Source organism: Protomyctophum parallelum (assembly GCF_964188405.1).
Source record: "Protomyctophum parallelum genome assembly, chromosome: 16".
NCBI lineage: Eukaryota > Metazoa > Chordata > Actinopteri > Myctophiformes > Myctophidae > Protomyctophum > Protomyctophum parallelum.
The window spans coordinates 10,956,904-10,983,215 of NC_139711.1; the positions used below are offsets into that span (position 1 = coordinate 10,956,904).

A 26,312-nucleotide genomic window follows, 5' to 3' on the forward strand; every position below is an offset into this window, starting at 1 on the left:
CATTCAAAGGAATTTCTATAGACGATGCATGCAACATGAGTGACTACAGGACACATCAATCTTTTATCACAAAAAGGCTTGCCAACTCACAAATTAAGAGACTTTCAACATTTTGCCCAGCAAACATTATTTTACTCCTATCTTGCTTTCTTGTGATACTAAAAAAAATCTCCCTGTTAAGCACAACTGACATGTGAAACATGCTGATAGTATACTATACAGTCTGCTATACATAAAGTCTGACTTTATACTTGGTCTAAATTACAAGATACACAAGAACACACATGCAAAATATGTATAGGTTCAATAGAGTGTACTGTAAGAGCAATAGACAATGCGATGTGCATTGCTAATTCCTTTAGAAACTGTCTTTGTGCAGGAGTTAACACACTTTAACTCTATACACACTTAAGTTTACTTTAAACCAAAACAAAGCCTGTGTTTCCAGAATATTAATATAATTAATTAATATTATATTATAAATTATTATTTAATTTCAGCCAAATTTCGTCTTTATGATCGGCATTGCTGCCCATCATTGGCCTACATTTTAGACGCAGGGTCAAGCTTTTGGACTATAGGCCGCTAATGCAACACTTGCTTTGCACAAAGTTGTTTGTGGGGAATATCGGTCTCAAGGGTGACTGGGCCGGGAAAGAAAGAGCACCCAGTTACCATCTGTACCCGTTCAGCCAGACACTATAGCGTCAGGAATTTGGAACAACTGTATAGAGGCCTCACCCACAAAGGCTGGGAAAACCTTCCCGCCCCAAGCCCCGCCCCGCCCCCTATCCTCTCTGCTCAGCTCTCCACCACATGAGACATGAGGGGAAAGAACATTCTCAACTACCTCCTTTGCTTTGCTCTCTCTCTCTCTCTCTCTCTCTTTTTCTGAAAAAGCTGTGTGTGTGTGTGTGTGTGTGTGTGTGTGTGTGTGTGTGTGTGTGTGTGTGTGTGTGTGTGTGTGTGTGTGTGTGTGTGTGTGTGTGTGCATGTGTGCGTGTGTGCGTGTGTGCGTGCGCGCACGCACGTGTTGTGTGCATATTCGTGTTTACATGGGTTACAAGGGCCTTAAAATTAATGAACCAGAAGAATCCATGCTGTCTATCATTATCATCCTGAATTTCACTAGCATAGTGGAAGCATCATTGATTTCTTGATATCACACATCTTTCTGCAGTGAGTTTCAGTTGAGAAGTTTAGATGGCCTGTACACGGATATGGTGACCTTTGCATCTCAGCTGAAGACATTTTAAACTTTCAGGTCCAGAGAAGAGCACATTCCATCTTCGATGGAAGATCAGAATAGAATAACCATTGTGTTCTCTTCTGTTGCAGAAGTCTATTGTATTGTATTGTATGCTGTTATGAAACTACTGTTCAATTAATGTACTGAGAGGCTGACTTCTAATCAGAGAATCAGCAGAGGAAATCTGATGACTCATCTGCTCAAAAACAGATGCTTGTTTTTTAATCAAGGTGGGTTATGTCTCCCTCTGGTGGTGGGTGATTGTTGTTGCTACGTTTTCACCATCAATGTATTGTGGATGTATTTGGCATATAGGCTATAATATGCCTGGCATGTATTTGGCATGATGTTGTAACTTGTATACGGTAAGCAGCCAAACGGCAGAAACGACAATACTATGAATTGGCTGTAGCCATTAGCCAAGCAAGCCCGGAGGGAATCGAGGGACCATCGATCGTGCTGACTCTGATTCAATAACTGTCACTGTCCATAATAAATACAAGAAAAATACATTTATAATGATAAAGGTTTAACCAAACGGAATCAATGACTCACTCGATCCTTTGTATTTTGTATGGTAGTCTGTACTATAATAGGCCTTTACACGAGTTTTTGATTGATTGATTGAAATATTTATTAACAGTTTGTAGAATTTACAGTACATTTTAAGCACAAACTCAATACAAAGACTGTTAACTGTGAGTGGACGACACAATTAAGCATTACACTTGTTTACAACAGGGTCCACATTGTTCAATTCATGAAAGAAGAGTCAGTCACATGTTGCATGTTTTGTTTGACTTTTTACATTTTTTCAAGACTTAAATAAGTAGGCTACAAATATTGGGAGAAGGATCAAGAATACTGAAGATTCAGAGCTCTGCCATGCAGGAAAGCGGCAGAAGAGGAAAGCCAAAGAGGAGGTTTATGGATGCTGTGCAAGCTGGCCATGCATGAGGTTGGAGTGACCGAGGCAGATGCAGAGAAAGAAAGCGATGATCTGCTGTTTTTTTTGATTGATTGAAATATTTATTAACAGTTTGTAGAATTTACAGTACATTTTAAGCACAAACTCAATACAAAGACTGTCAACTGTGAGTGGACGACCCAATTAAGCATTACACTTGTTTACAACAGGGTCCACATTGTTCAATTCATCAAAACATTTAAAGACATACAAACATTTAGAGACATACAAATAGACATTTCTATGTAGCTAAAGAACAGAACAGGAATTCATCATATGGGAAGCAAAAAAGGGAAAAGATACAATATACAGTGAGGGAAAATGGGGTGGGGGGGTGGGGGGGATTCAGATTTTACAGAGGCCAGTTTCGAATTGCAGCCATCCGTAGGTGCCCTTTGAGGGCGGTTTTGAAGGAGTCAAGGGATTCACATGTCTTAATGACTGTTGGTAGGGCGTTCCACATTTTGGTGGCATAGGAGCGAAAAATAATTTAGTCCCTTGTTTGTGCCGAATCTGGGTTGTACATGGTGACGACCATACGACCCATGCATGGACATTATCATTATCATTATCACACAACACACAATTTTATGTCTATTGCTATTATTAGGCCTAGTAGCCTAGCTGCCTAGTATCATTGATGTTATAGGTCTACCACATGTCCACATCCAGCTTCCATCACACTCTTATCATTCTTATGAGGCCTGCCACTATTAGGCGATTACAATCGCCTAAATCATAATTGTTTTAGATCACAATATATGTTTTGCATAATTGTCATAATCATTTTCATGTTAAAAAGGTCCATAATATTAAATTATGTCAAATTATGTTAATTTGTCATAGCTGCCCTGCATGTATACACCTTTAAATTTACCTTTTGTTTATGAAGCCCAAAGTCAAACAGAAATGTAAATTGTATTCATAATGTTCTAAAAACACACAACAGTATGTAGGCTATATAGACTCTGGTATAGCCAAAAAACAATTAATTCATTAATTGAAATTATTTAAGCGACGTTTTGGGATCATTTGGGATTTCAGAACATGTCATAGTTAAAATGTCGATGATGATTTAATCTAACAGGCGTAAGTAGGCCTAGTTGCTAATGTTGTCCAATGAACAATATAGTCATATCAAGCGACCCCCCCCCCCCCCCTCCATTGAGTTTTAATGGACAGGTGGCGCCATCTTGTGAGGTTTTCACAAAAATGAAGGACCCCAATGGAAACAAGCATAAGCTTTCTTGGCCGTTTTTAATCGTCTAATAGGCTAGCAGACCTTGCATTGAACACTAGTTTGAACTATACTTTCCTGTGCTTATTCAAACTGTTAATAAAGGTAACCATCAATCAATCATGGTGTGACGTCACGTTCTCTTGGTATGCTTTATTTATTTGCTATGATTATTTGACTTAATTTATTCTCAGTCGTACGATAGCGCATTGAACCCCCCCTAAAAACATAGCAGATCTACAAGCTCACAACGCGTCGCGTGAGATACATGTTGTGAGCTCGTAGATCTGCTATTTTAAGCCGCGCAACGCCGTCGTACGACGGATTACAAACACGGTAGAGAGTAGAGAGCGGTCGGGGGAAAGGGGCGGGACAATTGCATGTGAGCGCAGTTCATTGGCGGGTGTTTTTTTTGTTCAGATGTAATGATTGGCTGGCTGTTGGTGGGGTGGGATCCATGTTCGGTTGTTCCCATCATGGTTCCCATGGTGTGCAGTGTTGCCATGTCTGCTCATTATAAGCGACATTGGGCTTCTTTCAATGTAAAGTTGCTTGATTGCTTGCTTGATTGCTTGCTTGCTTGCTTGCTTGATTGATTGATTGATTGATTGATTGATTGATTGATTGATTGATTGATTGATTGATTGATTGATTGATTGATTGATTGATTGATTGATTGATTGATTGAAAATTATATTAACAGATTGCAGAATGGCTACAGTTCAAGGAAGGTACAGGTCAATACAAAAACTGCTAAAACCATAAACCTGCATGCATCACTGCTTTTTGCAGTGTCATACCAAAGACTGTAAAAATGGGACCCAATGCCTCCCTGCATGCCACTCAGCATCAATGGGTCAAATCAACTAATGATTCCCAAGCAGGGCGCACGCTGCGGCTCACCGATCCAAGTGATAGGTCAAATGCGAAGAACAAACGTGTGTGACTAATTGTACGACTTTGACTTTGACTTTGTGGTCCTGATGGACCCATCGGTCCAAGACCTTCAGCTCTCACTGGACCGGTTTGCAGCCGAGTGTACGGCGGCTGGGATCAATCTCCAAATCTCTCAGCAGGAAACCGGTGGTTTGTGCAGTCCAGGTATAGCCTGGTTTCCAGCCCATAGACCCCGCCCACTCGACTGAGCACACGAGCTAGAGGCTCAGAGTTTGACAATCAGGCTAGTCCAGGTAGGGAATGAGGCATTACCCCAGGTGAAGGAGTTTAAGTATCTCAGGGTCTTGTTCACGAGTGAGGGGAGGAAGGAGATCAGCCGTAGCGGCAGGGGCGGTATTGCAGTCACTGTACCGCACTGTTGTGATGAAAAGAGAGTTGAGCCAGAAGGCAAAGCTCTCTGTCTACACTACAGAGCAATCTTCGTTCCTACTCTCACCAAAGTCTGGCTGCGCCCTCTATGGTCATGAAGTGTGAGTCATGGCCGAAAGAATAAGGTTGCGAATACAAGCGTCCGAAATGAGTTGGCTGGCTGGCTGGCATCTCCCTTAGAGATAGGATGAGAAGTTCGGTCACGTGAGAGAGACTCAGAGTAGAGTCGCTGCTTCTTCGCCTAGAAAGGAACTAGCTTAGGTGGTTCGGGCATCTGGTTAGGATGCCTCTCAGGCATCTCCCTAGGGAGGTCCTCGAGGCACGTCCCACTGGGAGGAGACCCCGGGGCAGACCAAGGCGCAATTGGAGGAAATACATCGACTCACTGGCCTTGGAACGTCTCGGGATCCTCCAGGAGGAAGTCACTAAATGTTGCTCTGGAGAGGGAAGTCTGGAGCACTCTGGTGGAGCTGTTTCCCCCGTCACTCGACTACGGATAAGCGGTTGAAGATGGATGGATGGATTGGATTTGTGTTGTTGAAAACAGCAGACAAGCTCACAACGCGTGGCATCCATAACTTCTTTTAGGCTTGTTTTCATAGCCCTTGCTGCTTATTTCTCTCACAAAATCTGGCAACACTGATGGTGCGCGAGTAGACCGGCAAGCAAGCAGCACGTTGTGTGAAGCCGCTAGTCGACCCCACCGCCTGACTGGAGCGGACTGAGTGAGCCGGGAAGGTGATTCAAAAGAAATCACTAATCCGTTAACAAAAAAGACGTCATTTTTGTGATTATCTGACCCTCTGGTGAGTGAACAGACACCGTTTATTGGCTCTCTGGACGTATTTAAATGAATATGTCTCAGTTAACTGGGTCCTTCGTCGTGGAGCGAAAAAAGGGATGTTTTGGGTGAAGTAAAATGTAATTACGCGTTGCATTGCATGTTTATTAATGTGAACATATAAGTTACCGTTACAGGTACATTGCTTCATGCTTTTATGTCCACATTGTTCATCAGTCTATTAAGCAGGGCCCCGGCCGGCAGGGGCGTCCAACTATACCACTCGTACTGTATGTCCTCGTACAGGCACTTGGTTACTTTATTACACCAGTCTTTCATTCGACGAAATGACACCTTTTCCACGCGCGTGGACACTTTGAAATACATATAAAACGTTCAGTTGTTGGGTTTTTTGCGGGGCAAAAGGCTCGTGCATCAAAGTGAACCATCCTGGCTGTTGATGCTCGTTCAGTCAGTGGGGCTTGTCTGTGCCGCCTTTTAGATTACATCCCGGTAGATTGCATTGTAGTAATAATGTGGTTATTATGTAAGATTAGTCTCCCCCACCATTTATCTAACCATTTGTTAACCTAGTATGCTTGCTAACTGCGTTGATGTGTCGCTAACATTAGCCAGGGCAGCTATCTAGCCTGCTAGCTATAGCTGTATTGGAGGGCTGTGTGTGTGACTGCATGGGACACGTGCTGGATCTGGGTGTCCTAGTTTGGGCCGTCCATTCATTCCAGCTGCAGCACCTAGCTAAACCGTTAGCCAGCGAGATAGCCACTTGGGCTTCTATGTGAGCCAGTCATATTGACGTGCACACGGGCTTAAAAGTTGTCATTTTGTAGGATGCCTGGTGATCAGTGGTCTCTGGTATAGTGTGGTGGGCACGGCGTGGCCTTTTGTCTCCATGGCTGCCCTGCATGCTTTTCCTTTTGGCCTCATCCATTCCTGACATGGCTGCGTGCTGGATTACAAGTTGCCTCATTTGCCTTTAGTTGAAATGTCTATTAAAAGGAACTAATCCCAAAACGGTTAGTTGTTCAGTTGTCAGCGTATAGTTGAAGGAGATTTATTTTCAACATGCTCGCGTTCTCGTCGGCTTGGTAGGTTCCCTCGCCCAATTAACTGATCTATTCCAAAATGAGTCGGTGTCTTATTATCATGGTGGTGGTTGTTAGGTAGGTAGGCAGGTGGGGATCAAGCTTGTTGTGTATTGTTGGTTGCTAAGTGTGCCAAAGCAGCAGATGGCCATGCAAAGTGGTGTGAACACTGAACAGGTGTGGTTAAATAGTCCATTAACTGGCCTAAAAGGTCCTGTTGCCTGGCACTACGGCGGGTCCCGTACTGAGATGTGATTATTTTCTGAGGTACACAATAGTTTTCTATGGATGGGCAGTGGGTGATTTGCTGTTTCATGTCATTATCGTTCGTAATTGTAATATGTATTCGGTAGTGTTCAGTGTTGTGAATTGTAGTTTAAAAAAGTGGAAAATCTTGTCACTTACAACAATAGAGGTAAGACATTACTGCAGGCAGCCCAGTAAGGGTCCTCCTATTTATTGTGAAAGTGCAGTTTGGTTGCACCATTCTAAACTAAGGTTTGTAAGACAAGGTGCATTGAGATTGTTGGGACATGTGTCATCCTAACGTTTATGAAATGTTAAAGGCTTTATCAAATGTGTTGTGCTTTTCTCTCCAAGTGCAGTTATATATTGCCATTCATGTGTGTTGTAATCATACCACCATACATTGATTTGTGAAACGGTTTGTGATACGATATATTATAGCTTTTCAGTAACTGTGTCAATATTTGTTTATTAGACGATAATGCAGAAATTTGTACGTTGACTTGACAGTATCGCCCATGGCCAGAACCAGGCATCTCATGATGTTGAAGTAATGCTGTAGTTTGTAAAAATGTCAGCAGTTAAATTGTTTTCTAGGCTGTTCCCGTAACCACATTCTTTTAGGGTGGATGTTCTTCAGAAAGTGGATGTTAGTTAAGGTTGTGCTCAACATAAGAACATAGTTGATTATTAACTAACTCACTGGACTCATATTAGTCTGATATTTAAGATTGTTGAAATATCATCATACTTGTTAACGTGCACTACTACACACTGTATTTCACTATCTGTGAAGTAAGTCTTTTCCTTTTGTATGAGATGCCCACTGCCCAACTGAACTGGTATGTCATTTTGAGGAATGCTAAAAAGAATGCTGTTAAAAGTATCTCAAAGCTCACAACAGAAACCTATTCCAAAGGCAACACATTTACTTACTAATTGCACTAAATTCATCTTGTATCGCATTAGTAATAACCAATATGATAACGATTACCATTATTAATCAATGCTCGTGTTAAACGAGCCTAGCACCAGGCTTAGTTAAGATTTAGAATCAGTGCTGCATAGAACTGGGTTGTGGAGCATTCTGTAGGTGACTCCGACATTATGGTAGTGTGTTTGTACTGTATTACAATGTGTTGCATGTATTTTGACACCAGCTTGTGAGTTGTTAGATCTACTTTATTGCTTTTGATTGTGACGACTATATGTTGTTTTTCTGTGTGATCAAAAGGCAAGCTATTGACTCCTTTGAGTCAAATTGACATGGGGGGGGGGGGGGGGGGGGTGCATGTCATATACACAGCACACCCTTTTCCTACTGAGACACAATGTTTACCTTGAGATAAGGGAAAACTAGTTGAACAGATGGACATGAAACAAGTCTGAAAGTTAAATCGCATTGTTATTAAACGACACACAATCCCGCCGTCTTTTGACACCATTGGCCCTTTGATTTTGATTGAAAAGGAGCATGGAGGCCCAGGCGGTGGCGTAACTGTCTGATCACCCGGCTGGTAATCCAGTCGCAGTGTGCCGCGGGTTCGAGCCCCACACGGCCTTTACTGCATGTCTTACCCCATCTCTCTCCCGCTTCCTGTCAGCCTACTGTCTGTCCCTTCAAAAAACCAATAAAAGGCATAAGCCGCAAAATAATATCTTAAAAAAAAAAGAAAAGGAGCATGGACATAATGAGCGATGTTTAATACTTTATATAATGAAATACATGATGCCCCTGAGCAGTCTTCTTCTTCTTTCGTGTGTCATCATCAGATGTCCAGCTCAGTACATTTCTGGAACTGATTCAAGTTTTGGATTGGACCAAAAGACACTTAAACATGATTTTACTTTGCCAATACCAAATACAGGCTGGTGCATTTAGTCCAAAATCACTATTGTCTATTTCAATCTCCATTCATTATCTTTTTTCATAATGGAAAAGACTTTCTAAGCAGTGACTGGTTACCTAAAATGGGTGTTGAATCATAACCAACTGCAACACGTACAAATATTTGGATAGTGTTAAATTTAGCCCACATTTTGGTTATTTAGCGGAGACTCTTATCGAGAGATGATTGCAAGAGTGATGTATGAGTACCAGAATAGAGACTTTTATATACACTCCCGGCTGACCTAGTTTGTCCCTTGTTGGCAGATTCTTTCCAGCTGACCAAAGAAATGGTGATGGAGAAGCCAAGTGCCCAGCTGGTCGGGCGGGAGTTTGTCCGACAGTATTACACACTACTCAACCAGGCCCCTGACTACCTGCACAGGTAAGATCATAATGTGAAGCAGTGCTTTTAACCACTTGAACCCCAGCATCCCTATATGGGTGGGGGGGGTATTGATGCATTGTGAGCTTGTAGATCGGTTATTTTCGGCGAAGAGATTTGGTGTAGAGGTAAAATAAAAAACTAAAGATAAAAGCACACAAGCTTAAGAGCAACTCGGGTCCGTTTCACTAAGTATAGAGGGTTTTAAGTGGTTAAATTGTCTGCCTGCTTCTCAATGCATAACGTATTTATATTACTCCCTCGCTTGTACACCATGAATGGCAGGAGACAAAACAAGTGTGTATACAAGTCAAATTTGGCACTGCATAACTGTAGTAACACGTTTTCAGTAGGTGCCATAGTGTTGTTTGATTGGCTTGACAGCTGGTTTGAAACAGAAACACAACACCTCTGCTGCTGAGCAGGGCATACGAGCGTAGTGGGGAAAAATGCAGCTCCTTGCTCCAGGGTGCTGTTGTCACGTTCGTTATAGTATTCGCTCATGTTGTCAAAATATATATATATACAATCCATGCGACTGGGGCATGCTCAAACATGTGGTGCGCAGCCCTGACTGGAGCGGCCTGGAGCAGAGGACGGTCCTCCGCTACAAGCCGCTCTGACACATTTCGTTCCACGCTCAATTCAAAGTTGTCCCGCACCGCTCCCAGTCCACTCCGCTCATATGCTCTGTTGCTGAGCCAATCAAACAAAGCTATGGGAAAAAAGGAACAACAATTGTGTTACTTTTTTAAGTGCTGACCACTGGACTCTATGAAACGGTTTTGTTTTTTTTAGGTTTTATGGCAAGAACTCATCCTATGTGCACGGAGGCCTGGACAATCATGGCAAACCTGTGGAGCCTGTCTACGGACAATCTGTGAGTCCCAATTCACACAAACAGTAGATAAACTAAGCTACATATAGAGTTGAACAATGTTTAAGCTCCCCACATACCCAACACAGGGTTCATACATAAAGAGAATGCTGCATCACATGCCATAACAGCACATTGGCATTGCCATCAGACCTGAATTTGGCCAGCCCTTGTAAATCATCACCCAATACATTAGATAACAAACACCATATTTCACTATCTTGTCCTTAGTTTGTGACACTGTCAGTGTTTATTCACCTGTGGAATTTTGTGTAATATTCTCTGCTGCTCTTTTGAGTTTATTGTGTGGCTCTGCGGGAGGCATGCTGTCATTAGAGGGTTGGTCTTTGTGTCTGCATGTGGGTGTTTTCACATTTATACTTTTTGATATAAAAGGCTTATGATATATTAACCCAGTGATGCTTGAGGCCGAATCTGGGAACGCCTTCTAGGGCCTGACCTAAGGTTTCTGAAAACCTTCAAATTCTGATTCATTATTATTATTTTTAAATAGTTATAGCAATAGCTGATGAGACACAGAGAGCTCGCCGGCATCAAATGTGCACCAGGCGTCAATGGGTTTAAGGCTGTCAAACGATAAAAAAATTAAAATCTGATTAATCACAGCTTAAAAATGAATTAATCATGATTAATCACTATTCGAACAATGTCCAAAATATGTTTTCTGTATATTGTTGTGGCAATGGAAAGATAAATGATCTAATCTAGGCCTAGGCCTAGATATAATATAACTGAATGGAGCCTGGATTGGGCTGAAAGCTTAACCAAATTTGGAGTCACTTGCTCACCACATTAAGTTGGTGAGCAAGTGATTTGATTTTTTTGCCCTCTTCCGTTCCAGGAGATCCATAAGAAGGTGATGGCCCTGAGTTTCCGAGAGTGCCACACCAAGATCAGGCACGTGGATGCCCATGCTACACTAAACGAGGGCGTGGTGGTGCAGGTGATGGGAGAGCTTTCCAACAACATGCAGCCTATGAGGAAGTTCATGCAAACCTTCGTGCTGGCACCTGAGGTGGGTGGTTGTGGTGTAATGCCAAAGCACAATACTCACATTCTAGACATTATGGCCACATTGTAATCCAGAGCAACTTGGAGGAAGCACAACCCTAGTCTCGGCTGTCTCGCGTAGTCCGACAACTTTTCCACAATCTCTGAATTCTATATAGTCTGAAACTACACCTCCCAAAATCCGAGTAAGGAAGCTTGGAGTTTTACGTTCATGAAAACATATTTTCAAATATCTTTACATTTAACTTTTTAATATCTATTTCTGATAAGCAGCAATATATATATATATATTCAAAACGGGTTTTGTGTTGTTTTTCGGGGGGCGACGCAACCCCCGGGGGCCCTGAGGCCCCGATGGATTAATATATATATATATAAATCTGCACATTTTAATGTTAATAATGCAGTGTGACACTCATTCACTGGGATTCACATTTTAAAATTGTTCGAATGGTTTATATAAGGGGTCCTCAACGTTTCTTGTTCTCCACCAAGGACTACTTTTCCTGAAGTATCACTTTCCTGTAGTTGAGGAGTTGTGCATAATGGGTTACAATGTTAATAATCCTAATCAACTCTGGTGTTTTGTCTCTGCAGGGCACTGTAGCAAACAAGTTCTATGTTCATAATGATGTGTTCCGTTACCAAGATGAGGTGTTTGGAGATTCGGACTCAGAACCCCCGGAAGGTGAGATCCATTTACTGTGATTAAAACACTAGGGTTCATAGTTATTATATTGGTTTGGAAATATTTCATATTCAAAAGGTAAAGTCAGGGAGTAAACCTGTGTAACTGAACCATGCCCTTGTGGTGGTGTGTTGCAGAGTCTGAGGACGAGGTAGAGGAATTGGAGGAGACGGTGCCTTCTCCTGAGGTGGCCCAGGATGAGTCTGCAACCTTCTACGAACAGACACCCTGGTATGTATCACAGCAGGATTCATTGACTACTGAGTATTGTTATGGTTGATTACCAGTTTGTCCCCCATTTGCTTTCTTTAAAATAACCATTTAATAGAAAACAGGTTGTCGAACGTTCATGTTATTAGTTTTGATAATGGTTGCAGACTTGACCAGGGTTCCCTGCACAATGTTGTTGGCATGGCGCTGCGCCATGCTTGAAATAAATCGCGCCATGCCAAGCTGCCAAAAAAAAAGAAGGGGGCTAGTGAATCATGGTGTGTGTGTGATATGAAATGTCCAGTACCTCCCCAAGTGCCACCCCAGTGTCTGCCCTGCAGTGTCTCCCCAGTGTCCCCCCAAGTGCCTCCCCAGTGTCCCCTTGAGTGCCTCCCCAGTGTCCCCCTCAGTGCCTGCCCAGTGTCCCCCTCAGTGCCTCCCCAGTGTCCCCCTGAGTGCCTCCCCAGTGTCCCTGAGTGCCTCCCCAGTGTCCCCCTGAGTGCCTCCCCAGTGTCCGACCAGTGCCTCCCCAGTGCCTCCCCAGTGTCCCCCTCAGTGCCTCCCCAGTGTCCCCCTCAGTGCCTCCCCAGTGTCCCCCTCAGTGGCTGCCCAGTGTCCCCCTCAGTGGCTGCCCAGTGTCCCCCTCAGTGGCTGCCCAGTGTCCCCCTCAGTGGCTGCCCAGTGTCCCGCTGAGTGCCTCCCCAGTGTCCCCCTGAGTGTCTCCCTGAGTGCCTCCCCAGTGTCTCCCCAATGCCTCCCCAGTGTCCCCCCAGTGCCCAGTGTCCCCTCAGTGCCTTCCCAGTGTCCCCTCAGTGCCTTCCCAGTGTCCCCTCAGTGCCTCCCCAGTGTCCCCTCAGTGCCTCCCCAGTGTCCCCCTGAGTGCCTCCCCAGTGTCCCCCCAGTGTCTCCAATAGCAATACAAGAGCAATAATACTTATTAATTAATCAAGTATTATTGGAGAAGGCCCCCCCGCGCCCAGCACCATGCCAAAGCTTTTTCCTGCAGGAAACACTGTTGACTGTTCTCTCTTAATCTTTGGTCCTCCTCGTCCACTGCAGTTCAGAGCCAATTGCCCCAGGCGAGGAGGAGGAGGAGGAGGAGGAAGAGGAGGAGGAGGAGGAGGAGGAGGAGGTGGTTGTGGCGGCCAGCCCTGAGCCGGAGGTTGAGGTGGAGAAGGAGCCGGAGCCCGCTGCCATAGAGCTGAAGGCAGACACCCTGCTGGAACCCCAGCCAGAGTCACACACAGCTGAGGAGCCCACAAAGAGCCCTGCCCCCACCCCCGCTGCAGACCCCGCCCCCACAGCCTCACCTGATCCCGTCCCCGCTGCTCTAGAGGAAAACAGGGTATGAGTTTATTTTATAATGTCTGACGCTAATATGTTTTAAATCCAGTTTGTGTCTAGAAATCATTTATGCAGATTGTATGCGGTTACAAACACAGGACTCATCTCTTTCCATCTAATGGGGGACCAGGGCTCCAGACTAACTTTTTTCACCACCGTCCCGGAACCGTCCCAAAATACAATTTGAACCGTCCCGAAGTAAATGTATACCGTCCCGGGAAAAGTGCAAAAAAAGCACCACTCAAATTGTGAAATGAATAACTGTATTCCTATTGTAATAGCAATACAATTAAGCCAAACAAATAATGTACTGCATGTATTGAATACATGCAGTACATTATTTGTTTGGGGTCATGTTTCTTTTCAGTCAAAATGCTCCCAGATGAAAAATAGGGCTTGGTTAAAAATGTTAATCGAATTAATCAGAGGCTTTGTAATTAATTAATCTAAATTAATCACATTTTAATCGCATATCAATATTCGACCTGAGAACAGTGATATTTATTTTCAAATGGATTGTTATTTTGGTGTACCAGTGAATCAATGAATAGTGACTACAGTAGCTTATAAAACGTTGGTGTAAATCAACAATAAAAACTGTGGAATGAGAGCGTTTTGGGGTGTGCATTCCAGTGTTGGGGCAGCATTTCCAGAACAATCTGAGCATTAGAAAACATCTGTTGCTTCAGAGGATATATACCAACATATTATTTAATGTCTATGCCAGCTAGCAAGCCTAGCATGGAAGCTAACGTTAAACGTTGGTGTAGTGTAGCTCCATGTCCCTATGGAACCTTTCTGTAGCACACAACCATGGTTTAATCCATGCTTCCAACCGATCTAAATCTAAATCTTTAAATCTAAATGTCCCATCCACGGGGCAAAAGCAATATAATTCCTAGGATTCCTTTGGGTGAATGATGGTGTGTGCGTTCGTTGTTGTCAACTGTCTGACTGACGTCAGCGCTGCTGGTCTCATGCTGCTCATCGCTGCACATGAAATGCGCATTTTCAGTGTAAAAACTCCTCTCGTCCCGAAACCGTCCCAAATGAGATACATTTAAGTCCCAAATAGATATTTTACCGTTCCCGGGACGTCGGCACGCCGTTAATCTCGAGCCCTGTGGGGGACACATGTGATTTCATAGTTGATCTGAATCTGCTTTTTTTTATGTATAAGGCTGTTTTGCATTAGTTCGTTTATTTTGTTTGCTTGAGCTCAGCTCATCAAAACACTTCCATTTTGTTGAGCTTTGTATGTATAACTAGTGTGTGGGGTCCAGTTCTGACTTGTCCCCTGTCACCTGCAGCCGTTCTCATGGGCATCAGTCACCAGTAAGAACCTTCCTCCCAGCGGGGCGGTCCCAGTATCGGGAATCTCCCCTCATGTCATCAAAGTCACAGCACCGGTAGGTTGACAACAGTCAGCTCAGTACAAAACCAAATCTGCTAAACAACTTGATCCATTCTCCAGACCCAAAGCATGACCTTAATGTGACCTTTATTAGAGTGTTGGTATTTTATTTTACATATTGCTTCCTGAATTTTCAGGACTTTGAAACCAGTTGAGAACCACTACACAGAATGTATAATAGGATTGGTTTAGATCAACAGTACATCAGCTTTGTTCTATTTAGCATCTTATTTGTTTAAAGCTTATTTGTATATTGTAATGCCTGAGTTGTCCATCTACCATCACAATATTAAGCCTAATGATGAGGCTTTGGAGCCTTAGCCTCAGTAGTGATTGAAATTCTTTATTTGGAATACCCAAAGTAGTGGCAAGTCCTCGGTGGTTTTGAAATGGCAGTTTTACACACTCTAAACGCGTGAGGAATCACCAGGCTTGAAGGTCTGTCAAGAGGAATCAGGAGGAAAGCAAGGTCCCTTTGTTGATCTTTATTTAACGTGTACAGCCGTCCACGGATGCTGCAACACGCAGGCAGGTCTCCCAAGCAGGCATAACGATACAAGCACAGAGTTACAGTTTATATAGCAGTTTAGTCCCACCCACAAGGTGGACCCAGAGGCACCATTTGCTTGCAGACAGGGGGGTGGGAGGTGAGAGGGGAAGGGGGGGGGGGGGAGGGACAGGATGAGAAGGGCTCTGTTGATCTCCTGATCTCCAAGTATGGACAAAGGAAGAGACGGGGGGGGGGGGGGGGGGTTGTGGGGTGGGGGGGGACAGGTGAGGATAGATCCCAGGACGACAGAGTCAAGTGTTGAGTTCTGTCGTTCTCACAGCATGGTTCCGAGCTTCAAAGCTCAGTCTGTATAGACTAATTTAAATGTATTCGAATGATCTTCAAATGAGTCTAGCTGATGGAAATTCCTCGTCAAATCCTTCCTCTTGTTAATTAAACAACAGCTTAATTAAACAATTAATTGTGAATTTTCCATCAATATCAAAATAATACATCATAATACATTTGAAGAAAATACATAAAAAATAGGAGTACTTGTAACATATTTGAGCTAAGCAAAATAATGACACATGGGTTTAACAATCGTGGCTAGGCAATCAAATAAACCAAGAAATCCCTAAAAATGATACTAATACAGTACCCTGTTGAATCAATTTGACCTGTATTTAGCACAGCAACATAACAAATAAACAGAAAACATCATATTTCCAAACAATATTTTCTTTCCAGGTATACGGTCGAGTGATACCCCCACTTTTTCTTTTTCTTTTTTTTTTTTTTTTGTAGGGGGAGGTGTGTGTGTGTGTGTGTGTGTGTGTGTGTGTGGTTAGTGGAGCAAATGACAGGTAGGACAGTCCTCCAGGGGGGGTTGTAATGGGGGCATAACCTGGACCGGCGGTTTGTAGTCTTGTCTGGAAGCGTAGTCCCTTATCGGCTCCAGTTATCCTGTCCACTATCCCCTGGCACCCAGTGTCCAAAATCTTCTTCATCCCTGTGGTCTCCCTCGGATGATGAATGGTAGACTGGATTGCGTTGGTCATAATAGCCCCTACTGTCCTCTCTCTGCATATGATGTCTTCTGTTGTGTCCAAAATCTTCTTCATCCCTGTGGTCTCCCTCGGATGATGAATGGTAGACTGGATTGTGTTCGTAATAGCCCCTACTGTCCTCTCTCTGCATATGATGTCTTCTGTTTTCGTTCTTGTCGCAGGCTTCTTCTTTGTCTTTTGACAGCATAGTGACAGCGCTCATCATTGCAAGCTGGAGGACTTCGGCTTTGTTTTTATCCTGTTTCTTCTCTTTTTCGTTCATCTCGTTTTCGACGTCCTCTGCATGAGTTGCGTGCTTGATGATGTCGGCCGGATCAGCTGTTCTGTAGCCAATGAGAGATTGTTTCACTCGCTTAGAGAGTTTTTCATGCATGTTGCTTATTAGCTGGCTGACCAGAAAGGCTTTGGCAAACGGGTCGTTCTGGTCTTTTCCTCCTCCGTGGATGAGTATGGATTCCTCCAGGCGGTGGCGGAACTGACTGATCGTTTCATCTTTGCCCTGTTTACAGTTCTGCACTTCAGTCAGATTTAATATCGTTGGGAAGAGCGTCATAATCTTCTCACACACTGCATCCACAGCAGTCATGTATCTGCGATTGTCCTCAAATTGTACAAGGACAGGCCTCTCATCTTGATACGTTTGGGCGACATCTAGGACTGCTTGCATTTTTGAAGGTTCCATATTCTTGGCACAGATGTCAAGTACTTCTTTCATTGTAGGTCTGTATGTACGACAAAAGGCCTGCAGTTCTTTAGTCCAGCGGCGTCCTCCCACTTCAGTAGGCGTTTTCAGTGTAGCTGCGTATTGGCCTATGTCATCTGGAGACCATAGGCGTTGCACCATCATTACATCGCCGTGCGGATTGGCTACTTCTACCATGGGGCACTGTATGTCAGCCAGCAGTATGTTGTCCCCGTCCTCCTGGTCCATCCATGGGTTAGAACAAAGTTCACTTGAGGTGGGCACCCCGCCCGGCAGGCGACAATACTCTGATGCACCCTGTGCGCGTCTCGCTGTCCCAGGCCCTCTTCTTCCCTGCTCATGTGGCGGTGTGCTGCCCTGGGTGATGATGACACTGCTGCGATGGGGCCCTGTCCCCCCATGGCTGCCAGGGGTGGACGGATGCACAGATGGAAGCAAGGTCTGTGGTTTCCGTGTCGTGTCCGCATCGTCACTGTTGGCCAGCTCTGGGCCAGGGATGCCAGTGCAGGATGGACGTCGGCTCTTAGCAGTGTCATTGGACCGAGCGGAGCCTTCCTTGTGTCGAGCCTCTTTCAATAGGCCCAGTGCAGCGGATATCAGGATTACCGCTGGAGTAGACGGCTGCAGGCCTGCAGCGGTCTCCAGAAGGCTGAGCACAGCGGACACCAGGATTGGCGTTGGAGTCGAGGGCTGTAGGCCCGTAGCAACAGTCTCCAGAAGGCTGATCGCAGTGGACACCAATATTGCCGTTGGAGTAGAGGGCTGTAGGTCTGCAGCAACAGTTTTCAATAGGCTGAGCGCAGCGGATATCAGGACCGCTGCTGGAGTAGAGGGTTGCAGGCCCGCAGCAAGAGCCACAGCCGTCCGTTGTAGCTGGATGGCAGATTGACCGGCCCGCATGGAGCCCAGGCAGCCCAGGTCCAGGGTCTGCTGTGGAGGAGACAAAGGAGAATTCTGAGGAGCCAGTGGCCCGCTCTCTTCCCTCAAAGAATCTATGTTTGGAAGTTCCCTCATATGACTCTCCCGTTGTCTAAATTGTGCTTCCTCCATCCACATTGAAAATATTTTTCTGTGGCGGTCACATCTGTCAAGTTTGTGCGTTTTAACTGACTTTTTCTTTCTCATTTTCTTCTCAGCATCTTTTAGTAGTCGGTCTAAGTCAAGCAATTTTTTTATACTTAAAGAGCCTTGTTCTGGGAACCCCATCTGTTTCCACTCATCAAGGTAGTCTAATGCTTCTGGACCATATTTTGCAACCATCCCGCTCATGAGAGGAGACCATCTTTCTTTGTCTTCTGCCACTGGCGCACTTTTTTTATTTCCCATACTGACTATCTATGTAACACGGTAATCTTTGTGCTACAAACTTTACTTGGTCTAAACACGGTATCTTTATGTCTTATCTGAGAGTAACAAGATGTCTTTATGTTGTTTTCAACAAGGTTCTTATGCTATTCTCAGTATAACAAGGTGTCTTTGTGTTTACAAACTTACTTCTCTTTCTTTACTGGACTTAATGCAAAACGCTGTATCTTTATGTTTTCTTTATGTTGTTTTCAACAAGGTTAACAAGGTGTCTTTGCGTTTGCAAACTTGGCTTAATGCAAGGTCTCTTTTCTTAGGCTAGGCTTGCTGCTGTATTTTGAATCAAGCATACCTGACTATTACAATAGATAGGTTGGCAAAATATGGTCTTAGAATTTATAATTAGCACTTCAATTGTCAGGAATTTTGGAATTTGGAAAATTCTCACCGTTTTCAGTGTAGCCACGGGTTTTGTTAAAATCCTGGCGCTGAACTCCGTAGATGCAGCCTGTAGATGGCGTTCGTTGACGTGATGGATAAATCAGTCGGCTTGATCATCCGGAGCTCAGACGACACAGGATCCCACTTCTGACACCAATTGAAATGGCAGTTTTACACACTCTAAACGCGTGAGGAATCACCAGGCTTGAAGGTCTGTCAAGAGGAATCAGGAGGAAAGCAAGGTCCCTTTGTTGATCTTTATTTAACGTGTACAGCCGTCCACGGATGCTGCAACACGCAGGCAGGTCTCCCAAGCAGGCATAACGATACAAGCACAGAGTTACAGTTTATATAGCAGTTTAGTCCCACCCACAAGGTGGACCCAGAGGCACCATTTGCTTGCAGACAGGGGGGTGGGAGGTGAGAGGGGAAGGGGGGGGGGGGGAGGGACAGGATGAGAAGGGCTCTGTTGATCTCCTGATCTCCAAGTATGGACAAAGGAAGAGACGGGGGGGGGGGGGGGGGGGTTGTGGGGTGGGGGGGGACAGGTGAGGATAGATCCCAGGACGACAGAGTCAAGTGTTGAGTTCTGTCGTTCTCACAGCATGGTTCCGAGCTTCAAAGCTCAGTCTGTATAGACTAATTTAAATGTATTCGAATGATCTTCAAATGAGTCTAGCTGATGGAAATTCCTCGTCAGTTTCAGCTAGAATGTGTTGTATTTATCAATTTCCAGAAAAGGTTGTTGCAATTTTGAGTTGAAATAAAATAAATGGGCCATTACACGTCACATAAAACTCATCTGAATTCACATCCCAGTTGCAGGATCTTGAGATCTAGTACCATAGCATCATGGCAAGCAGCGTATGAGTTTCTTTTAAACTAAAAATAACTTTGTGATCAAGAAACCTTGGCTGTCGTCTGTCTCCAACTGGCGAGCCTGTCGCATTTAGTTTATCTAAAAATCTTACGTGAGGATTTGTCATTTCAGGCCAGAGTGGAGGTGAAGTCGGAGGCCCAGTCAACAGCACAGAGACCACAGAGGGACCAGAGACCAAGAGACCAACAGAGACCCGGAGGCCCTCCAACTGTACACAGGGGCCCCAGGCCAGGTACACACTGCAGCACACACTGCTTAACACATGCAGGGTAAAATTAACTTTACTGTCCCAAGAGCTTATTTCCTCCACGCGGTGTACCGCCTATGTACCCGCGTTGGTCAGTTGAATATCCATGATCTCTGTTTCAGAGCGGGAAGGCGAGCAGGGACAAGCTGAGGTGCGAAGGGTGATCAGGTACCCGGATGCCCACCAACTGTTTGTAGGAAACGTCCCTCACGATGTGGACAAGGCTGAGCTCAAGGAGTTCTTTGAACGTAAGTAATTTTTTTCAATCGCCAATCGTCTGACCAAAAATCGGCGATTGACGATGTATTCGTGTCATAAAAGTAATGTTAGAACAGCTCACTGCAGGTCGCAAAAAAGCCAGATATACAAGCTCTCAAGGCGCCGCGTCCTGCCTGTTTTTGCAGCTCCGTTCGCTAGGCATTGAGAGCTTGTAGATCAGTCTGTTTCTGCTGCGCAGCCAGGGTAACTTGCTCCCTTGCCTCCCCGCACCGGTCCGTCGGAGCAGCGGAGCCCACAAGCTGCTGCGGCCGGGCTGATCCACAGGCTCTCAAGGCATCGCGTCCTGCCTGTTTTTGCAGTGCCGTTCGCTACGCGTTGAGAGCTTGTAGATCTGTCTATTTTTGCAGCGCTGATGTCACGTTGTCAATAAAACTTGGATTACAGGCGGAGATGAAGTTCAGTGTGTTGAATCAGTAGCTACACGCTAAGCTATAAGCCTATACTAACACTAGCAGCCTGTTTTTTTATTTTTCCCCCCCGACTTCACGGGTGAGGCATTGTGATGAGACACGAGACAGCAGTGTGCATTCTGTTGTGACTGTATATTATTAAACTGCATGGGTCTGGACTCCGGAGCTTAAACAACATGTAGGCTACAGCCTCCCTCGGCTCCCAGCCTTTACACTGGCAGGCGGCTGCCGTAAGTGCCGTTCCCTGATGCTGCTGACTGCTGAGTGCGGGGACTGTGGGAGCATACCGTTATAACGGGAGGAGGGGATTTCCACCCGGCCGCTTGCTGGCCCAAATTGATTCACATGTTGCTCACACTTTACAGGTTAATTGGGCTAAATCGTCCCGAAAAATCGCCTAATAAAAATATTCGGCGATTGGATTCGTATATTCGCGATTGACGATGTATTCGTATCGTCACCCAACCCTATAAGTAATACATATTTGCTTTATTTGCCTAGTGCTGAACATAAAGACACTGATGCTAAAATCACCTAAACTCATGGATTAAAGTTCTCAGTCGTGGTGATGAATTTCCTTCATTTGGATTACATACAGGCCATATATGAGATCAGTTTAGGTCTGCAAAGAAAAGGGTACCGGTATATTCCATTTGGAGTTTGGATACAGTGGTCGCTGCGGTGTGGACGTGTGGTGTACAGTTGACCTCCATCATCAAACGCAGCCTACTGGCTAGTGGCTACTGATCTACGAACCATATTGTTCTCCAGCCAAGTACTTTGCAACTCCTGTCATACTTTATGATATCACTGAATGCAGAGTGATGCCTCGCCTCCCTGCTGAATGGTAGCCAACAGATAGCACAGAGAGAGAAAAGCTACCAGGCATAACAAAATAGGCCTACAAATGATTGGTTGTCTTGTCAAGTAACAGGGAGACCTATAGGCAGGATTGATTAGGGGAATATAGAGGTATTATTACACACTTCTTTTAACAAAACGTTACTTAGAAATATTACCTTTAAAACTGTACTATCCTTTTTGCATCTTTAAAAAAATAATCCACAATATATTTAACAGAAAATTAGTACAAATGCTCATTCAATGATTCCTGGGACGTCACAAAGAGCCGTTGATTTAATTTCATTCACTGTACCTTTTTAAATATTTGTTCATGCCCTGCGTGTGACGTGTAACCCCTTCATTACAGAGTACGGCACAGTCCTGGAGCTCAGGATCAACAGTGGTGGGAAGCTGCCTAACTTTGGCTTCGTAGTGTTTGATGACTCGGAACCTGTACAGAAGATCCTCAACAACAGGGTAAGAATAATACTGATGATGCATGGAATCTTCTTTTGGAAAATTTGCAAAATAAACAATTGTAATGTTACCCACGAATTTCAATATTGTATGTGATGAGAGATAGATATAATGCAAGAATTTAGTGATGGGCAGAGTCAAATGTTCAGTAGAAAGGGACGAAAAATCATACTGTATACAAGAGAGGTAATGTTGTAGTAACTGTTTCTGCTCTACTAGTATGAACTGAGACCTCAACACATTGAAAAGGCTAGGGCTCTGTGTGTTTCTATGTCCTCCTCACCACAATGACCACATGTCTCCTCACTGTGTGTTTCTATGTCCTCCTCACCACAATGACCACATGTCACTGTGTTTCTATGTCCTCCTCACCACAATGACCACATGTCACTGTGTGTTTCTATGTCCTCCTCACCACAATGACCACATGTCACTGTGTGTTTCTATGTCCTCCTCACCACAATGACCACATGTCACTGTGTGTTTCTATGTCCTCCTCACCACAATGACCACATGTCACTGTGTGTTTCTATGTCCTCCTCACCACAATGACCACATGTCACTGTGTGTTTCTATGTCCTCCTCACCACAATGACCACATGTCTCCTCACTGTGTGTTTCTATGTCCTCACCACAATGACCACATGTCTCTGTGTGTTTCTATGTCCTCCTCACCACAATGACCACATGTCTCCTCACTGTGTTTCTATGTCCTCCTCACCACAATGACCACATGTCTCCTCACTGTGTTTCTATGTCCTCCTCACCACAATGACCACATGTCTCTGTGTGTTTCTATGTCCTCCTCACCACAATGACCACATGTCTCTGTGTGTTTCTATGTCCTCCTCACCACAATGACCACATGTCTCTGTGTGTTTCTATGTCCTCCTTACCACAATGACCACATGTCTGTGTGTTTCTATGTCCTCCTCACCACAATGACCACATGTCTCTGTGTGTTTCTATGTCCTCCTCACCACAATGACCACATGTCTCTGTGTGTTTCTATGTCCTCCTCACCACAATGACCACATGTCTCCTCACTTCGCTCCTCCAGCCAATCAAGTTCCGTGGTGATGTGCGTCTCAACGTGGAGGAGAAGAAGACTCGTTCCGCCAGGGAGGGAGACAGGAGGGACATCCGGCCCAGGGGTCCAGGTGGTCCTGGGGGTCCCAGAGAGAGGATAGGGGGAGGACCGCGGGGCCCACCGACCCGTGGAGGCATGGCACAGAAACCAAGCTTCGGCTCTGGACGGGGCGCAGGCCCCGGCGAGGGTCGATACTCTGGCCCCCGTCAGTGAGGCACCGTCTGTGGGCTTGGCTAGGCTCTCCGATCTGAGCTGACTTATTTTGGAAATGGATTCGATTACTTCTGGTTTCTTTGATCTGGTATGGTGGGGAGCAAATTGGGCCAGGTTAGAGGAAGAGGGTGGAAATGATATCTAGACAAAATCTGTCTACAATATTGTTTAGTTGAATTATGTTTACACGTGGAATTATCATGCGTCATGTATCCAGATTGTCTAGAAATTAGGAGGAAGCCACGTTGATACAAACGAGTTGAACTCTGACCATCTGCGATGCTGTGGGCATGTCCTGTTTGTTCCTCCACACCCTGCCCTCCTGCAGACACCCTGTGAATAAGTATGCTGAAAGGATTTCTGTTAGTAATTGAGCCCAGGTTGTAGTCGAGAGCCCTCCGCCAGCGCCAAGTCCTCACCAGCTCCTGCTGAAGTCGCCAGCCACTCGACATCTCTGTAACGATGTTGGCTGCCCCAACCCCCCCTCCTCCTCCCTACGCATGATATATACTTGGTTGCGCATCGGAAATACAAGCTCACAACGCGTGGTGACACTAGCCCGCAACTAGGGGTGCGACAGTTAATCGAGTACAAAATGGCAAAGTAGCCGATCTACAACCTCACAATGCAATGCAACACATTGTGCGCTTGTAGGTGGGCTATTGTCGCTGCCTTTGCGGGACACTGTACGACAAAGTATTACAAAAATGTATATAAAAAACGCACTTCTCGATTAATCAAAAGAAAATAATTGATACGCAACAAAGTATAAATCAGGCCTTATCCACTGCTTTTTCATTTCCAATCCCAGGATTCTAGAATGTCACTCCACCTCCTTGTCTCTTGTCCTCTTCCTCCACACACCCCCTCCCCCACACATACAATCTGGACATTTCTTTCTGTTTCCATTCTTTTGGGGTCTTTCTTCTATTTTCCATGCTGAACTTGAATTTGTTAAGAAACAAACAAACTCAAAAACACGCAAACACATAAAGGGTAAGAAAAATACTACTTGAATTGGGGATTTAAAAACCCAGACGTTAGGTTCTCGCGTTCTCTCCCTGTTTCTTAAAGGAACGTGTACTTTTACTGCTTGGGCAATCCTGTGTATTGCTACCACCATTGTATCTAGCGATCGATCTGTCTATCTTTTTATTCTGTCAGGTCAAGAAGCGAAGCTGTTGTGGTTTTTATGAGTATTGTCGGCTTATATGTGGAATCTTGGATGTCTGAATGCATTTTACGGAGCATGTATCAAAGTCCCATTAGCCTTCTCCTACCAATGCACTTCGTCATTTGTCATGTAAAAGAGGCAAGTAAGATAATATCAAGCTCACCCGCTGATGAGAGAACTAAATAAAAAAAAAAGTGATGTATTGTTTTAAATGTTGTCTCTTGATCCTTGTTCTTAAACGTTCAACTGTTAATTTAACAAATATTGTCTAAATGTTTTGGAAGTTGCCTTTAAAAGTGTTGAATGCAACTCCAAAATACAGTACGTTTAAATTAATGGATTGTAAACGCAGCACGTATGGATTGGATTGTAATGTGTATTCTGATCACAAATGTGGGCAATGAGCCACTGGAAATTAGTCTTCTACCGTTTTAACAAAAGCACTCATTCTTCAACTTGCTCTGTGGTGAATGTTTGTTGTCATGCACAGAGTGCTCGGGAAGATATACAAGTGTGTCCCATTTAAATGATTAGCATTGATTCCTACCCTCTCATCCTTGGCACTACACCGCAGTATTCTGTGGCGTTGTGAAGAAGTGCCTTTCAGCTGTTCATTTGTCTTGGCAAAATGCGTTGCTTCCTTTATAGGTTCAGCAAGCTGTGCTGCAGTGATTGTTGCATTCCTGACAGCCTGTGCAAATAGTGATGGCATGATCCCAAACGATTGTTTTACATTCTCATAAAAATATATTTCTATGTTTGTTAATTATCACCAATTGTAGAGTTGTATAAATTGAAAGGAACAAAGTTCTCATTTAAGCTGGATAGATTTTAATTGTTTAAGATATTTTATTGAGAGAGAGAGAGAGAATTCCAACAATGAAATGAAATGCGCTTCCTCTCTTAACCCATTCTGACCGGGCACCCATTTTGGTGTTGGCATCATGTCATGCTTTAGCTATTGAAAAATAGCAGATCTACAAGCTCATATCGCGCCACCGAGTGGCGCGATACGAGCTTGTAGGTCTGCTATTTTTGAAAAATCGAAGAGCGACTGACATTTTTAGAATCTGATCTCAGGTCAGAATGGGTTAATCAGACCAGTGTGTGTCCGGCGGAAACCTCGTATGAATCTGATCTCAGGTCAGAATGGGTTAACCCATTGCTGGGACAATGTTTATAATAGTACATCGTAAATGGCCAGTCCATTTATGGGCATATGTGCAATGTGTTCTATATTTTGAATAGCCAGATGTATATATTAGGCTAACGTACGTTACATGAACATTTCACAGAATCCAGTATTCTTCATGGCCAATTAAGGTATGTCCGCTACAGAAATATAAAATGTGTTAACATGACTGGTTGAATCGTGGTTGATTATTCATTGAATAAGGTATTAGCATGCTTACAGGGAGCTTATACTGTACCCTATGGCAAAATGGGCATTTATAAAATTCCTGTAGCCTACTCAATTTTTGATGTCACATGTACAGTATAGTAATAGAAACGTGTGTGAGTATGTGCTTGCATGTGTGTGTGTCAATTGTCAAAGAGGTCATTAGTATTCAGTGTGAGTACATCCACCCCGGTGTGACCACCCGACCATATTAGTATTCCGGATTGTCACCTGCTGCCCAACATGGCTCCCAGTGTGTTCAGCTCCAGCTGGCAGCAAGCCTCGCGGCGTCTGGACCTCCTGGCCAGAACACAGACAACCAGGGGCTCAAAGGTAGGTGGGAGGGAATGAGGGGGACAGAAAGATACCAGTGGTAAGTACTCGCATGTTTTACTTGGGTAAAAGTATGAATACTGCAATATTGAAATGGTCTGTTACAAGTAAAAGTTAGGAATTCAAAATGTACCGAGTACAAAAGTATCTGCATCAAAATATACTTAAATTACCTAAAGTAAGTTCAAAATGTATAAAAAATCTTTTG

The 26,312-nt window shown here is 44.3% G+C and overlaps 1 protein-coding gene across 1 annotated transcript; it reads left to right on the forward strand.

The window, feature by feature from the left end:
- Window positions 1-5,443: 5,443 nt before the first annotated feature.
- On the forward strand, window positions 5,444-24,584 carry g3bp1 (GTPase activating protein (SH3 domain) binding protein 1). Its single transcript, XM_083785381.1, has 12 exons — window positions 5,444-5,585; window positions 9,068-9,185; window positions 9,984-10,065; window positions 10,925-11,098; window positions 11,692-11,782; window positions 11,920-12,013; window positions 13,052-13,337; window positions 14,647-14,745; window positions 19,751-19,871; window positions 20,009-20,134; window positions 21,786-21,895; window positions 22,956-24,584. Exons 2-12 carry the CDS (start codon window positions 9,091-9,093, stop codon window positions 23,196-23,198), a joined length of 1,521 nt encoding a protein of 506 aa, XP_083641507.1. The 5' UTR covers window positions 5,444-5,585; window positions 9,068-9,090; the 3' UTR covers window positions 23,199-24,584.
- The last annotated feature ends 1,728 nt before the right edge of the window (window positions 24,585-26,312 follow it).

Excerpts from the sequence above, each read along its gene's own strand:
- g3bp1 (XM_083785381.1), top strand. The coding sequence starts at position 9,091 with ATGGTGATGGAGAAGCCAAGTGCCCAGCTGGTCGGGCGGGAGTTTGTC. Across the intron at positions 13,338-14,646 it reads CTGCTCTAGAGGAAAACAGG|CCGTTCTCATGGGCATCAGT; the intron begins GTATGAGTTTAT and ends TGTCACCTGCAG. Across the intron at positions 19,872-20,008 it reads ACACAGGGGCCCCAGGCCAG|AGCGGGAAGGCGAGCAGGGA; the intron begins GTACACACTGCA and ends TCTCTGTTTCAG.